The sequence below is a fragment of the Geotrypetes seraphini genome, chromosome 4 (assembly GCF_902459505.1).
Source record: "Geotrypetes seraphini chromosome 4, aGeoSer1.1, whole genome shotgun sequence".
Classification (NCBI taxonomy): Eukaryota; Metazoa; Chordata; class Amphibia; order Gymnophiona; family Dermophiidae; genus Geotrypetes; species Geotrypetes seraphini.
Window position 1 is genome coordinate 262627690 of NC_047087.1, and position 16299 is coordinate 262643988.

The following is a 16299-nucleotide window of genomic DNA, read 5'->3' on the forward strand; positions in this document are numbered from 1 at the left end:
TCTGTAGCATCCATCTAAAAAGGGACGTTGATGTGGGTATGGTATTGGGGGGGGGGGGGTCAAAGAGGTTCTGATTATGTTGGCACATGCTTTATAGAATCCTGTCACTTACGTGCACAACTGCCAGGTATAAATGGTTGCACCTAACTTTAGGCATGTGATTGCTGACTTATGTTAGTACATGGCTTATGTGCACATGTGCTATTAAAGAATACTGGCTTAACATACAAATCTTTAGTGTATAATTTTCAATGTCCTTTATAGAATTGCTCCCTATATTCAGTCCTCCATTGGCCTCGACAGCCTTGGTTCTCATAGCTTTAAGAATTGTCAATAGATCAGCCCCTTTCACTGGACAGCAGCCTTCATCTGAACTTCAAGTCCTTCTCTCTCTCAGCATGGAAGCTAAGGGACAGCCCTTAGCTGACAATAATCTACTGCAAGATATTCAAGACATGCTTATAACAGCTCATTGGAACTTCATGAGGAAATCCCACTAGCTCAAATGGAACCACTTCAGCACCTGGTGCTATACCTACTATCTGGACCTATTTATGTGCCCAGTGCACTCCTTTCTAAAATACCTCTTAATGCCTTTTCACCTCTCTGCCACTGCAGTGCATCATAATTATCACCAGGGTAAGGTAATCTCAGTTAATCCCATAATAAATGGTTTATGGCAGGCTTAATGAATACTTATGCACTGCTATGGCCTCCACCTCCACTATGGAACCTTAATATCATCCTGGTATAACTCATGTCTTCCTCCTTTGAACCCATAGCAGCACACCTCTACAATTTGTCACATGGAATACTGTTCTTTGTTCTTGTTTTTCCCAAAGAATCAATGAGATCTAGGCACTGGTGCATTATATCCCCTTCACACTCATCCCAAATTCCTGCCAAAAGTAGCATATTCTTCCACTTGAACCAAGATATCCAAGTTTCCGAGCTTTGATATACCGCTCATTATAAAACTGAGCGGTGTGCAATTAAAAGTGGGATAAAAGAGGATTACAACATAAAAGTGAACATTATATATTGTCACAGGGAAGCCCCTGTGAACTCTGAGTTGCCCTCAGAAATGCCAAATGCTAGTTGCACACCTCTCATTGCAAAGCCTAGACATTTGTGAAAAGGGAAACCAGTAGCTAATACTTTCTATTTATATTTTTCCCAAGAAACACAGCAGGAGGGAAAGGTTAAGCCACCAAGTTTGAGACAAAAAAATGGAAGTGAAGCCAGATTATTTAGCTTCAAAACTAAATATAGATTCTAGGCAGAAAAGCCAGGTAAACACACCTCCTTGCATAGGACCAATAAGAGGCAGGCAGGCATCTGGAGCCGATTATAAATAGCCTAGCACCACAAGCCAAAGGCGAAGAGTAGGAGGAGGGATTATTATACTCAAAGCAACAGTTCCTAGCAGGAGTTGTCAAGAGAAGTGGCCACAGTTTAAGCCACGCAGGACTCAGTGCAGAAAGGAAGACCAGGAAATTTTACAGCCCACGTACCAAACTGAACCAGAGATTACCAGTAAATCAGAGTGAATTTGAACCAATTGAAATAGAAATGGATTCAGAGACTGAGTTTATGGTGTGCAATAACAATGGAGGAATGGGTGACTCCATGGAAATTTAAAGAGGGGCTGAAGAAGTGGCAGGTGCTGGATTAAATGCTGTTTGAAAAGATGTTTAACTGATATGCTACATTGCAGTTAAGGTTGCAGTTTAAGCCCAGGACTGAGAGGGGAAAAGGACTACAATGGTGGAAACTGCTAGAAGCTGGGAGTTTGTTTGAAGGGAAACTAAGATGCTGCCTGGCAGTACCTCCTGAAGGTAAACGTTTTATTTAAAAGCAACTCGTGGAAGTCTGCTGAATTCACTTTGGAAGAAGGACTGGAATGGAATGTTTATAACCAAGAAAAGTTGAGCTAAGAATTCTGATGTAACACAGTAAAAAAATTCTAATGTATGACCTGCAGAGTTCTTGGGTGGGTACAGGTACATCAGTATTGTTCAGGGAGGCAGAACCTGCTCCTTTGAGTAGTGCAGTAAAGGCTCAAAGGAAGTATTAGCAGGTTTTTTCTTGCCAGTGGAAAAATGGTGGAGTTTATTGAATGCAATCTTTACCATTTACCTGTGTGTTACAGGCCTAGGAGTGAAGGCCTGTATTAAGTTACAGCCTAAATTTAAGAGGCTGTTGAAATTAAGACCTGCTTCAAGAGCAGAAGAAGGGCAGAAAGATTTGGAATTGTGCAATTCCTGCCCAGTAAAGCTATTTTTCTGGAAAAACTAATCACTCTGTTTCTGGTAAGTACCCAAAAAGGACTAGAAGCTTGGAACTGAAAGCCAGAGAAACCAGGACAAGTTGAGGGGAACTGAGATTAAAGCCCTCAAGTGAAGAGATAAGAAGCTTTTTAGTGGGAAATAATTGTTGTTTTTCTACAAACATACTGATTTACAATCTTCAATAAAAATAATTCATTGCGCTAAGCATGTGATGATGCACCGGGCCAGGGCCTAAGGCCTGCATTGCTGATGGGTAGCCAGAGGAGGAGCAGGAGGGACTGAGCACCCCTCCTACTCCCAAATTAAAGGTATGGGGAGGGGGAGGTGGCGACAAGACCCGAGGGGGGGAGAGACTCGACCTGACCCGAGAGGCTCGATGGCAGGAGGGAGTGGGCATTCCTCCTGCTGTATCACTTTGGTGTGGGGGTGGGGACAATGGCAGGAGGGAGTGGGAATCCCTCCTGCCATATTCGTGCGGAGGTGGGCGGGAGTATGTGGTTCGGGGGAGGTAGGAGGGTGCTTTGTCTGGTGTTTTTTTAAAATATTGGGCAGATATTTTGCGTGTATAATACACGCAAAATATCTTCTCAATGAAAAATAAACCCAGCAGAAGGCCTGATAGCAGTGACAGGAGGTTGCTTCTGTAAGGGCTCTGTACTGACTCAATCGCCCACTGAGTGATTGAGTCAGTGAGTTTGCATGCAAATGATTTGCACCTCCGTGGAAATCATTTGCATGCAAAAAAGATAGTGAATCAATCACTGTTTGAAAATCGGCCAAAAGCAATTGAGTTGCTATCTTTAATGATCTGGGTCTAAGCTTCCAAGTTTCAATTTTTAAACTGTTTACTGAAACATGGCATCAAAATAATGCAGTGCATCACAGTGAGTACAACAGAATGTTTTACAGCCCATTCACACCCATTTTTACCACAATACAATTACAATAAATACCAGGTAGCCAGTCTTTTCCCTTCCAACTTGCTACACTTGCTAGGTAACTGTATTCAACAATTTTTCATTTTTTCCTTCCTTACCACTCCATTTCTCTCTCTTTCCTCCTTCCCCCTTTTTCATCTATACTGGCCTTCCATGCCAATCATACTCTTCCCCTCTCCCAATTCCCCTCCTTTCTCCCATCACACTCTCTTTTTGTTCCAGACCATCCTTTGCCTGAGTTGTCTATGATATCCCAGCAATAGTTTTTCTATCCTAAAGGAAGTGCTGCACATGACTTCTAGCTCTGGAAAGATAGAGAAACAGAACTGCTGATTTTTCTGTCAAGCTTTACCTTCACGTGGCCCATCTCCATGAGCTGGCTCAGGGTCCCATGCACTGCCAAAAAGTGAGATGTCCCTAGAATTGACTTCTTCCCTCCTAGGCCAAAGCTTCCAGCCCACATTTCTCACTATTGTCTCTATTACTTTATCAAAAAGCACTGTCTGATCTGGAATTGCTCTTTAACAGGCTGTTCAGCAATCCTTTAGTTTTAAATAGGTGGTCAATACAATTTAACATTTGAGTGCTTAACTACTGACTATATTTGTATGTTATTATCCTGCATTATTGCATGAATTAAAGCTTGACCTCGATTCCTAGAATCACTTGTCCCTTTACTGTTTCGGTCGAATAGCTACAATAAAAATTAATCTTTTACTTAGGCTCTTATATTTATGCAAAGACTTTCCTCTACCTTTCCTAGAGCTTTTGTTTCTTACCTTCAAATCACATAGCATGCTTTAAATGGAATAACAAACATCTGAGATTGTTTTGTAGCATTCTTTATATGGATAGGAAACAGGGGGACCTTGGTATGCTCCATTGGTTTGTATATCATAAAGCATCTCAGGTGTGTGCAGCTATTGAGTGGGCTCAAGTCTATTCTATAATAAGCTATGGATTGTGTTGAAGCAAACTTGAATTGGCCCTATGAATTTGGCCTCTTTGTTGATGGGCCCTCTTCAGCATAGGGAGCTTGCAATGACCATCTGCCTAACTGCTTGTTACACTCTTCAGGTTTGGGGTTGCATAGGATGAGATTGTTTCCTATTGTGGATAACCCTCATTTTGAACCTGGTCAAAGCTCTGGGGTTGGTGGTCTTGAGACAGGAGTGGTTCCCTCTCTGCTTCCATCCAGGCCTCAGCTATGAAATGGTATCATGACCTCTAACCATAGTCTCGCAGTGCTACCACTAAGATTTAAGGAGATTTTCTCTTTCCAGGGGCTATGAATGCTTCCTTTGCTGGCTTGGGAATTGAACTCAGTTCCCCATATGGTAGTGCAGTGAGGGTTCTCTGAGCCACCAGACTGACCTCAAATATACATTCTAAAGGGTGTTGTAAAGATGCTGCATTGATTTTCTTGCTTCTAATTTTTAGGAGAATCAGTACTCGCTATCAGCTGGTATGCTTGATAAACAACAAACAGAAGGGACTGTAAAAGAACAAAGTCACATGCAACAGAGAGATCCAGTTTTCATTCCATGGCTTACTATGACAGCAGAAGTGTCTCCACTTCACAACTGCCCTTTGTAAGTTTTATTTATTACACTCCTATACTTCACTATCCATTGTACTAGATGGCTTACAAAATTAATGCTCATAATAAAACCTACTGCACAAAACATCCAAATCCTGGGATCAATAAAATAAACTCTTGGTTAGACTTGAATGTGTTACTAGAAGACTTGTTGGAATAGGAAAGCCTTTAATTACTTCCAAAATTGTAAATAGTTCTTCAAATTATATACATTACCCAGAAGCACATTCCACAATTGAGCCTCTTCAACATAGAACATCTTAAATCCATTTTCTTTCAATCAGATATGTTTAAATGAAAGAAATTCCAAGAAATGATTTCTGCTGACCATAATGGGCGAGGTGAACAATACATTCTCAAACCTGTTGCCAATGTCAAAGGACTATTATGACTCAATGTTTTGAAAATAAGGGTCAGAATTTTGAATTGTATGTACCATTTAATTGGTAACCAATGTAATCTCAATAATATTGGGGAAATATGGTCAAATCTAGTAGTTTTAGATAAAATTTGGACTGCTGAAAATATTATTTGGACTACTTCCCCTCAAAAGTATGTTGCAATAGTCAATAATGGCATTACAAATGTCTGTACAATCATTCTGAAATTATCTTCAGATGATTAATTTTTCAATCTTCTTAAAATCTTATTTTTTACAAAAAAAATATTTTTTCTACCAGTGACCTGAGATGAGTTTTAAATGAAAGTGACAAGTTTGGACAATCCCAAGATATTTAATTTCTTGTACAAATGAAATAGTTGTATCTCTTATCATCAATCTCTTAGGGTAAGATATATCTGGTTGATCTGACAAAATTAAAAATTGGGTTTTAGACATATTTAAATGTCAGCCTATTTATTGGCTGTCATCCAGGTTTTAATTGTAGAAAGACAGAGCTTCAAGGAAAGATTAGGTTTTTACCTCTGTAATCTTTCCAGTAAATAGACACATTCCTGTAAAGAGCTTCCTTAGCATTCTTTTGCTCTACCTCACATCTCTCTGGGTTGTCCTCCAATTCTTCAGTTCATACCAAAACAGATGATTAGCCCTAAAGAGGAAACAGAATAGGGAGCAGTATGGAGACTCTCCCTAAGAAGCAAAACTACAGCAAACCAGCAAACATCTTCTTAACGTTTTATTTCATTTCAGAGATTGTGTGACCCTTGTGACTTTACATCAGCCTATAATTGATGATGACAGAAGTCGCCATATAACATATTACCAGTAATTGGAAAAATTACAATAGACTTAATTATACCTTTTGGTGGAATTCGTTGTGCCACATTTACAAAATGGAAAGAACAATTGCCATACAAAGAGAGAATTATAACAATTTTAAAAAAATTTGGGGGCCATTGACAAATTATTGCAAAGATTAGACACCATTATCCACTGAAAGTACACTTATACATAGAGGGGAGGGTATAAAGTTATATTAAAGGTTTGATCAATAGATAAGAATATAATATGTATATGATATTTTTGATTAAAATATTTGTGGAAAGGGTGGGTGGGGAGGGTAAAAATTTATGTTTTTAAGATGATGTTAGAAGAAATACAAGTGATGTTTACAAGGTTTAAATGATGTAATATTGTGTTCTTGATGTAAGATGGAAAAATGAATATAGACATATAGATATTAAAAAGGATAGGGGATAGGGGTGATCCCTGAGGGACACCTTCTTGCAAATCATATCCGGGGATACGGGAAACCCGGGTCTCCAACAAGGAGCACCTAACTGGGCCTCCGCGTGTGCAGATCGCCGGACAAGATGGACCTAGGTCTGATCCAGTGAAGGCGTTTCTTATGTTCTTATGAGACCAAGGAGTGGACATGGTGCCATTAGAGTTGACAGTGTAGGAGCGAGAGCGAAGGAAGTTTGAGAACCAATTAAGAACGGTGGAATCAATTCCTATTTCGGAAAGTTGATAAAGTAGTATGTCGTGGTGAACGAAATCGAAAGCAGCAGAGAGGTCGAATTGTAACAGAACAGCAAATTTCAAATGGGTTGGGCCCATGTGCCTAAGGCCCCGCTCACAGGAGGGGCCTATGGCTACTGGGCCGATTCCGGTTAGCCCAGGCGCCTCAGGCCCCACCTGTGAGCAGGGTTTGAGCCACCTGGGCCAATCAGGCCCTAAGGTCTGCCATTCCAGGGATGACTGGCCTGCGATCGGACAAGCTTGGGACCTGTCCGTTTGTCCAACTTGTTGTACAGGTACAGGGAGGGGGATTGGGGGTTGGGGGTTGAGGAGTCAGGGGGGGGTCTCACGGATTGGTGGGAGGTGTGATCGTTGGAGGGGGGTGCGTTGAGAGCAGGAGGGCTTGGGATCCCTCCTGGCCTGATCGTAATCGGCGGCGGGGTCGCAGCTCGTCAGGGCAGCAGGGCTTGGGCTCCCTCTTGTCCCAATCTTGTCGGGGAGGGGGGGTTGTGGCTCGCTGGGGCAAGAGGGCTTGGGCTACCTCTTGCCCCAATCTTGTCAGGGGGGGGTCGTGGCTCACCGGGGCAAGAGGGCTTGAGCTCCCTCCTGCCCGGATCGTTGTGGGGGGGGGGGGGGATGTGGATTCTGTAATCGGTGTTGTTTTTGATAGTCACCAGTTACAGAATCTAGCTTTTAGGCAAAGGACTGGCTCCTCCTTCACCTAAAAGCCCTTGTTTTGGGCGTTTGGGACTTAGGCTTTTTTTAGGTTGATTATATGATATAAGTTTAGACGTTGCAGTGGTCTGGGCATTTAAACAGCTGAACGTAGAGGCAGGCCATTATAAAAAAAAACACACCTCCTTTTGGAGGTTTTTTTTTTTTTTTGATTATGGACATTTTCCCTGCTTCTACTTTCAACGTTTAGGGCCTTAGGCCAAAAGGGGACTTAGACTTTTTTAAAAATTATGCCCCTCCACGTGTTTATCTGGGGCTCATGAGAGGAGCCGCCACCGCGACTTTCAATTAAAAAATACAATATGGCAAGGCACGCAGGGAGCAGGGCAGACCGAAGCTCCGAATTGAACTGCCAGTTGGCCGGCTCCCTTGCCGGAGTTATTTTTCAGTTTACAGATGCCGCCGCGGCTCCTATCATGAGCCGCACCTGCTTCAGAGAAGACTTACGATGCAGGCGGGGATCGTTAGAGGAGCCGCCGCGGCACCTATAAACTGAAAAATAACTCCGGCAAGGGAGTTGGCCAGACCGTGGGAAGATTAGGGGGATGGAGAAATCCTGCTGCTGCACAGGGAAATGGAGGGGGAGGGAATGCTGTGGCTACTGCACAGGGAAGTGGGGGAAGGGGAAAAAAATGCTGCTGAAAGGGAAATGGAGGGGGAAGGGAATGCTGTGGCTACTGCACAAGGAAGTGGGGGGAGGGAAAAAAATGCTGCTGAACAGGGAAATGGAGGGGGAGGGAATGCTTTGGCTACTGCACAGGGAAGTGGGGGGATGGGAAAAATGCTGCTGAACAGGGAAATGGAGGGGGAGCGAATGCTGTGGCTACTGCACAGGGAAGTGGGGGGAGGGGAAAAAATGCTGCTGAACACGGAAATGGAGGGGGAGGGAATGCTACAGCTGCTGCACAGGGAAGTGGGGATGGAAAAAAAATGCTGCTGCACAGGGAAATGGAGGGGGAGGGAATGCTGCTTCGGCTTTTGCACAGGGAAGTAGGGGGGAAATGCTGCTACACAGGGAAATGGAGGGGGAGGGAATGTTGCAGCTGCTGCACAGGGAAGTAGGGAGGGAGACAGAAAGAAAGGAAGAAAGACAAAGGGGCAGGGAGAGAGACAGCCAGCCAAAGGGGGCCAGGGAGTGAGACAGACAGAAAGAAAGATAGCCGGAGGGAGAGAGACAGAAAAAAAGATAGACATATATTCTAGCACCCGTTAATATAACGGGCTTAAAGACTAGTTAAGATTATATTCTAACTTTGTCTCACTCAAGAAACTATTGAAAACCCACTTATTTGTGAAAGCCTTCTATAAATAAGGAATTTCTGTTTTAATGTACTTTTCTTAGGATCTTTTTATCTGCTGAATTTATTTTTTACTGAGTTTGTAGTTGAATTAGTATTTTTTTAGGTCCTATTTTATGTATGTTCATTTTGTAATCCGCCTAGTTGATAGACAGAATATAAATTTTTTAAATAAATATCAACAGTTACAGTGACCAGCCCCACCAAATACAGTGCTTAATATTTAGTTCCAGACATGGCTCAGAACTGAATATCCAGGGCTAATCCAGCTGGCAAAGGTCAATGTTTAAAAAAACGCTAACCACCAGCAGCTGAATATCTATTGGACTATTTATACTTTTATATCGAACATAACAGTTATTAGTTTGTTAAAAATAAGAATTGGAAATTGTCTTTTTTACAGGCATGAAAAAATGAGACAAATAAAAGTTGAAAAACAAAAATATTTCATAAAAACCTTTTACAATGGAAAGTTGGCTTTTAGGACTATGGAATCACCACTTCAGCTGGATTTTAAGATAGAATTTCAGCAAGTTTTCAGTCTTCAGATATTAAACTGGCCTGAAAGTATTTGTCTAGAGGTATGTTAGATTTTATTTCATCGTGACTCATTTCATAAGAGCTAACTTTACAACATGATTGGGGGTGTTCAACTCGTAACTCATAACAAATTTTCCCCTTACCCAGTAAAGAAAAAAATGGAATGTACAAAATACATCTGGTAGCGAATGGTGGTGATGATCGGCCTGTATCCAAATGTCAAGAGCAGGGGCAGGGTATGTGGACAAATCAAAAGCTAGGATCCAGCCATTCTCAGCATGTCAGGTCAGCAGCATACTCTCTCTCTCTCCCCCCCTCTATTCAAGCCATTTAGAGTACTTTTCTCCAACCAGTCTCTTCCCTCAGCCCATCTGTACTATACTCTATTCCCTCCATTTTTTTCTCATTTTTCCCTAATTTTATTTTCTCCCTCCATCCTCCCTCTGTACTTTTATATTTTTCTGCTCCTGCATAGGCATAATTTGATGCTTTATATTTGGGCAGGGAATTTAATTGTCCTTGCCTGTTCTACTCCCTAAATCTTTCTTATAACCTGTTCTGCTTCTCATGTTCCCTTTTCCCAGTCTTCTATTTCCCTCTGCTCCACAGCAAAATCCAACGCACTTTTCCCTAGCTAGTTGCCATTCCATGCAGATTTGGTTCACCCATCCCTTTAGTGATTCCCACTTCTTACCAATGGTATAGCGAGGGTAGGAGGTGCCAGGGGCAGTGGTGCGACCCCCCTCCCCTTCCCACTCGTACTTCTTTATATCTTCACAGCGTAAGCAGATTCTCCAGCCTGCTACTCATGCTGGCTTTCCGTCTAATGTCACTTCTTGGCCCACACTTTGGAATACGGCCTACACTTTGGAATACCTAGTAATGTTTCCTGGCCAGTTCCAGTGACAATAATAGCAAGTTGGTCTACACTTGTCATGGATCCATCAATGTCAGGTAACATTTTCCCGTCCCAGTGCAAAAACAAAAGACCTTCAAATGGAATTTCGTTTTCCTTTGCTGATGCAACTTCTCTCCTAACTTGCATTCGAGATTGTCTGATTGAACTTCTGGAGAGTGTTATATCAATAATGCCATGGCATTTTTTTTTTTTTTTATGGGCCAGATATTATTTGTGTGTTACACACATACATACACATACAACATCTGTGCCCATAGAACAAAATGAAATAAACAGGCAAACCTGTCGTTTTTTTTCAGGTCGGTATACCGATCTGGTTCTGGTAATGCAATGTTAGTCTGTCAATGGATGGCTGGTTTTAATATTAATGACCTCATTTACAGGCCAGAATCAGAGAATGTACAACCGCACGGAAAACCATATGGTGAGCCTTTTTTGTGCTTTGGGTCAGCAAATTTGATCGGTCACTAAACCAGTCAAAGTGGTTTAGCAATGATCATTAGACGATCAGAGACTTTAGTACATCTAGCCCTCAGCTTCCTTTCCAGCCTGAAACTAAGGAAATTAACCCCAAGATGCATTTTTATTGGTATGTGTCTGTATAATAAATGTAAAAACAAAAGCAAAACAAAGAAAACCAACAGATCCTTCAGTAAAAAAATGCAAAACGAAAACAAAACTGCAGGACGCTGCACTGTAAGGAAATCCTAAGCCTGTTTTTTTCTCATTTTTTATCCAATCTGATTTTTATCCAATCTGGTTCTCTGATACATCACATGCCATCAGTAGGGACCCTTGAGGAAGGAGTGTTTCTTCGAAACACGGACCATGTTGGGTCCGGTCCATCTGTAAATTAGGACCAGTTTTTTGGATATGTTTATATATGTTATGCTATATAAGTTTTTAAGAATTTTTGTATAATATATTCCTGCTCCCTGCACATTGTCCTGCAGTTTTGTTTTGTTTTTGTATAATAAATGTATACATTAAAAAAAAAATTTTTTTTTATTATGTATTTATTTTAGATCTATGTAACAGCAAATAAAAAGAAAAGTTTGTTGGCAAAATTATACTTACCTATCCCAAACATCAGTCGGCTATCGGGCAAGGATGCATTAGAACAGGCAGAATTTAGCAGTGATAAAGTTGTTGTGCCTGCAGAAGGAGAAGTTGGAAGTAGTGAGTTATATACACATTATATTTTAATATGAACTTGATATTTACAGGTGCAGTATTTCCTTAAAAATAATTCCTTTCTTACATATGCTCAGATTTAATGCTTCAGCAAAAGTTGAGCATTTCTTTGTTTGTACAGTTTGTTTTGGCAGCACAGAAACAGACTGATGGCATGTGGAGAGTAATTTTGCAAAACCTTTTTCTCATGTAAAATGCCTCTTATAAGATAGGCACCATCCTAAATGATGGTGACATGAGAGACAGCTATCATGAAGATTTCCTTCACAATGCTTGCTACTAACTCATACCTGCAGACCTGTGGCTATTTAACAGTGGTGAGTAGAAATGCAGAAAAATTTAATAAGGTGAGGTGGATGCTTTGTTTCTGATTTTCTCCGAGTGAAAATGTTCCAGGCTCTGTTGGATTGAATCTTTTTTCAAGGAGCCAGGGCAGGATTAGCCAATAGGCCAAGTAGGCACGTGCCTAGGGCCCGAAATGGTCACGAGGGTCCGATGAAGGAGGGCATCAACATTCTTTTTTCCAAACGGCGATGGGCCCCCTCCAGCATCGATCGGCAAAACGAGCCCCCCCCTGATCAGCAACGTGGCCCCCCCATCGACAGAAAGTAAAACAAGCAAGCAACGCGGATAAGAAAGGCAACGGGAACTGTAATTTTGCAAGCGGTGCTGCTTGCCCAAAGCTTTCCTCTGACGCAGCTTCCTGTTTCTGCCTGGGCGCATAGCGGGGTGGGGCGGGGCAGGGGGCCCAGTGTACTTGTGTGCCTAGGGGCCCTCGATGAATTAATCGTGCCCTGTTGGGAGCCACTACTCTACTGATGTCTCAATAAGCATCCAGTATGACCATATTGATTGTGGTTCCGATCTCCTTATCACTATTGACCATATCAAAACTAAGGGCTCCTTTTATTAAAGTACGCTAGCGTTTTTAACGCACACAGGATATTACCGTGTGCTACACTATGCACTACATGGCTAGAACTAATGCCAGCTCAATGCTGGCGTTAAGATCTAGCGCGTATGCTATTCTGCGCGTTAATGCCCTATCGCAACTTAGTAAAAGGAGCCCATCCTTATTCCTGGGGGAATTCTGTCAGCATTAACTAAATATTATCATATCTCTCTTGTTAAAAAAAGAAATTATTTTGCTTCCCATTTTATTACATATCAATGCTTCTGAACCCAGTCCTCAGGGCACACCCAACCAATCTGATTTTTAGGATATCCACAATGAATATGCATGAGATAGATCTGCATACTAAAGTGGAAATGCATACAAATCTATCTCATGCATTTTCATTGGGGATATCCTGAAAACGTGACTGGCTGGGTTTGTCCCAAGGGTTGGGTTGAGAAACACTAGTGTATACAATATAAAGAACTCTAACTTTTAAAGCTGTAAATGATGACACTCCTCTGTTGATTGAAATATCTCTTCGATTCTGTCATCCTACTTGCTCATTAGATCCACAAGATAGCTCTTGCATGATGTTCCATTATTTCACCATACTAGGCTAGAACAGGGATTGTTAGCCTTGTCCTTGACACACACCAAGCCAGTCTGGTTTTAAGCTCCCCCTTTCTCTTTAATTTTATGGAACCTGCATATTTTTTTGGTTCATTGTTCTACACCATCCCTTCCTATTGTTTCTGTCTGTACCTCTCTGTAGATGGAACTTGAACGGGGCAATGTATTAAGTGCAAGGCCTTTACAGGCATGTGGATCCACTCATTTCTAGTGTCCAACTGTTACATCGTGGTCTCGGGCTCTTCTGATCCTTGACGACGGTTGCTTTCTTGGGACTATAAATTGCAAAGATTGGGAGATCAGGTTGCACTAACACAGTTAGGGATTCCAATGCCACATCAAACCTTCTTATACATTGCCAGCTTTACGAGGAGAACATCTTTAAACTCTTCAGAGACTTCTATTCTATGGGATAAAGAGACCAACTGATTTCCTACAAAAATTCAAATTAGTGACCAATGGATTTTCCTGCCTCATTCACCAACCTACTATATAAAGACAAACTGCATACCTCACAGCATACCCTGAAGAAAGCTACACCATGATGGCTTAAATGTCGGTTCTATCTGACAAGATGCAGAGAGACCTGGATACAAGCTTTACATGAAGAGATTCACCCATACATTGAATAGTAATCAGGTACTCTTAAGTATTTAAAGATAGCCTGACCAGTTGTGTTGACCACCATGCTTTAATTTCCTTTATATGGTGGTGGTAAAAGAAAGCAAGGGAGACCAAAGGCCTGTTGGCTGGATATCATCAAGAATGACATGGGAATGAGCATCAAGCAATTGAAAGAAGTCATGGAAAACAGGCCTGCAACTCCCTACTTCTTCCTTACTTCCACTTTTATGGAGAGGGACCACATCCGCCCTTCTCCAATCCTCCGGTATTACTCCCGACTCTAAAGACTCGTTGAAAAGGTCAATCAGCGGAGCTGTTAGAACTTCCCTAAATTCCTTCAGCACCCTCAGATGTACACCATCCGGCCCCATCGCTTTGTTTATCTTTATTTTAGCTAGCTCCTAATGAACACAACCCTCTGAAAATCAATCAGGGTCTATTACTTCTCCATCCCTATTCACGTTTGTCTTCTGTGGTCCCGCTCCCAGCACTTCAGCCGTAAACACAGAACAGAAATATTTGTTAAGCAACTCAGCCTTTTCTTTATCAGCTTCTACATATTCCTCCCTTTCACCTTTGAGTCTCACAATGCCACTTTTGCACATCTTCCTATCACTAATATATCTAAAAAATGTCTTGTCTCCCTGTTTTACTGTGTCAGCTATTTTTTCTTCCATTTGCATCTTTGATTTCCTGACTACACGAACAGCCTCTCTTAACTTTTCCAGATATTTTTGCCTGTCTTCCTCTTTCTGTGATCTTTTGTAGTTTATGAAAGTTAACCTCTTATTCCTTACCTTCTCAGCCTCTACTTTTGAGAACCAAAGCGGCCTTCTTTTCCTCTTACTTTTACTTACTTGCCTCACAAAAATATTCATCGCCCTTACAATCGCTCCTTTCAGTTTTGCCCACCGCACTTCTACTCCTTCCAGATGTTATCACCCAGACAATTCCTTGACGTAAACCCCATCTGAACAAAGATAGTTTTTAAAAGTCTAAAACAGGGGTGTCCAACCTGCGGCCCTGTGAAGTATTTTGTGTGGCCCCGGTCGAGGGTGATGCAGTGTTTTCCTCTGCTGCCCCAGGTATTTACCGTCTTGCCGGCTCCCTCCTCTGTCTTGCTGCAGCGTTTGCGCAGCCCCAGAAAAAAAATTTTGACCAATGTGGCCCAGGGAAGCCAAAAAGTTGGACACCCCTGGTCTAAAACCTTTGCTTTTGAATGAACCCTCTCTATACTGGATGCCAGATGATCACCCATTGTATCATCAGAAAAACTTTCTCCGTTTGTAAGCACTAAGTTCAGTATGACCCAATCCCACGTAGGTTCCATTACCAACTGCTGAAACAGTTCTCCATGTAAAGAATCCAGGATCTCCCTACTTCTAGAAGACCCTGCAATAGGGATACCCCAATCAACATCCAACATGTTAAAATCACCTATTAGTAGGACTTACCCCTTTTTTTTAGAGATAGTCAGAATGTTTACTATTAAATTTCTATCTACTTCTTCCGTCTGTGAAGGAGGCCTGTATATCACACCAATGTAAATATATTCACCATTCCCTCTTTCCAAATTAATTCACAGTGCCTTTTCCTTGCCCTGCAGATCCTGCAATTGTGTAGATTTAATATGATCTTTAACATATAACGCTACTCCCCCCTCCTTTTCTTCCTACCCTGTCTTTCCTGAATAGATTATAGCCCAGTATAACTACATCCCAGTCATGATTTTCTGTGAACCACGTCTCCGTGATTGCCTCTATATCCAACTCCTCTTCTTCCATCACAGCTTCTAGATTCAGAATCTTGTTTTCTATACTTCAGCATTAGTATATACTGCTTTCCAGACATTGCCCCCTTTTCCCATCTGTATAGAGCAGGGGTGCCCACACTTTTTGGGCTTGCAAGCTACTTTTAAAATGACCAAGTCAAAATGATCTACCAACAATAAAGTTTAAAAAAACACAAAGCACACTGTACGCAGAGAAAATGTTAATTATCATTTATATTCCGGGTTTTTTTTCCAATAGGTCAAGGCAGATGACTTTATGTAATGTCACCTCAGTAACAACTATACAAAAATAGACAAATATACCCCCTCCCTTTTTACTAAACTGCTGAATGCCCTGCGCTGCTTTCGATGCTCATAGGCTCTCTATGCTAAAAACCGCTATTGCAGTTTAGTAAAAGAGGGCCATAGTGCAAAATATAGAGTAGATATAAATTCTCAAAATGGACATATTTTGATCACTAAATTGAAAAAAAATAAAATAAAATCATTTTTCCTACCTTTGTTGTCTGGTGATTTCATGAGTCTCTGGTTGCACTTTCTTCTTCTGACTGTGCATCTAATATTTATTCCCTTCTTTCAGCCTCCTGTATGCTTCCTCTCCTCCAGACCTCATTCCCTCCCCCAACTTTTTCTTCCTCTCTCCCTGCCCCCCTCCCCTATCTTTCTTTCTCCCTGCCCCTTCTTTCTTTCTTTCTCCCTGCCCCCTTCTTTCTTTCTTTCTCCCCGCCCCCTTATTTCTTTCTGTCTGTCTTTCTTTCTGTCTCCTTGCCCCCTTTCTTTCTGTCTCCCTGCCCCCTTTCTTTCTTTGTCTGTCTTTCTTTCTCCCTGCCCCCTTTTCTGTCTCCCTGCCCCCATTTCTTTCTCTCTCCATGCCCCCTTTTTTATTTCTGTCTGTCTTTCTCTCTTCATGCCCCCTTTC

The 16299-nt window shown here is 41.7% G+C and overlaps 1 protein-coding gene across 4 annotated transcripts in view; it reads left to right on the top strand.

The window, feature by feature from the left end:
- Positions 1-16299, top strand: part of CC2D2B (coiled-coil and C2 domain containing 2B) — a 212163-nt gene that overhangs the window by 73559 nt on the left and 122305 nt on the right. For all 4 annotated transcript variants that reach the window (XM_033943399.1, XM_033943396.1, XM_033943398.1 and 1 more), the window contains 3 exons: positions 4670-4821; positions 9187-9364; positions 11268-11421. In XM_033943399.1, the coding sequence (XP_033799290.1) occupies positions 4670-4821; positions 9187-9364; positions 11268-11421 (484 nt within the window). The remainder of the gene's footprint in view (positions 1-4669; positions 4822-9186; positions 9365-11267; positions 11422-16299) is intronic.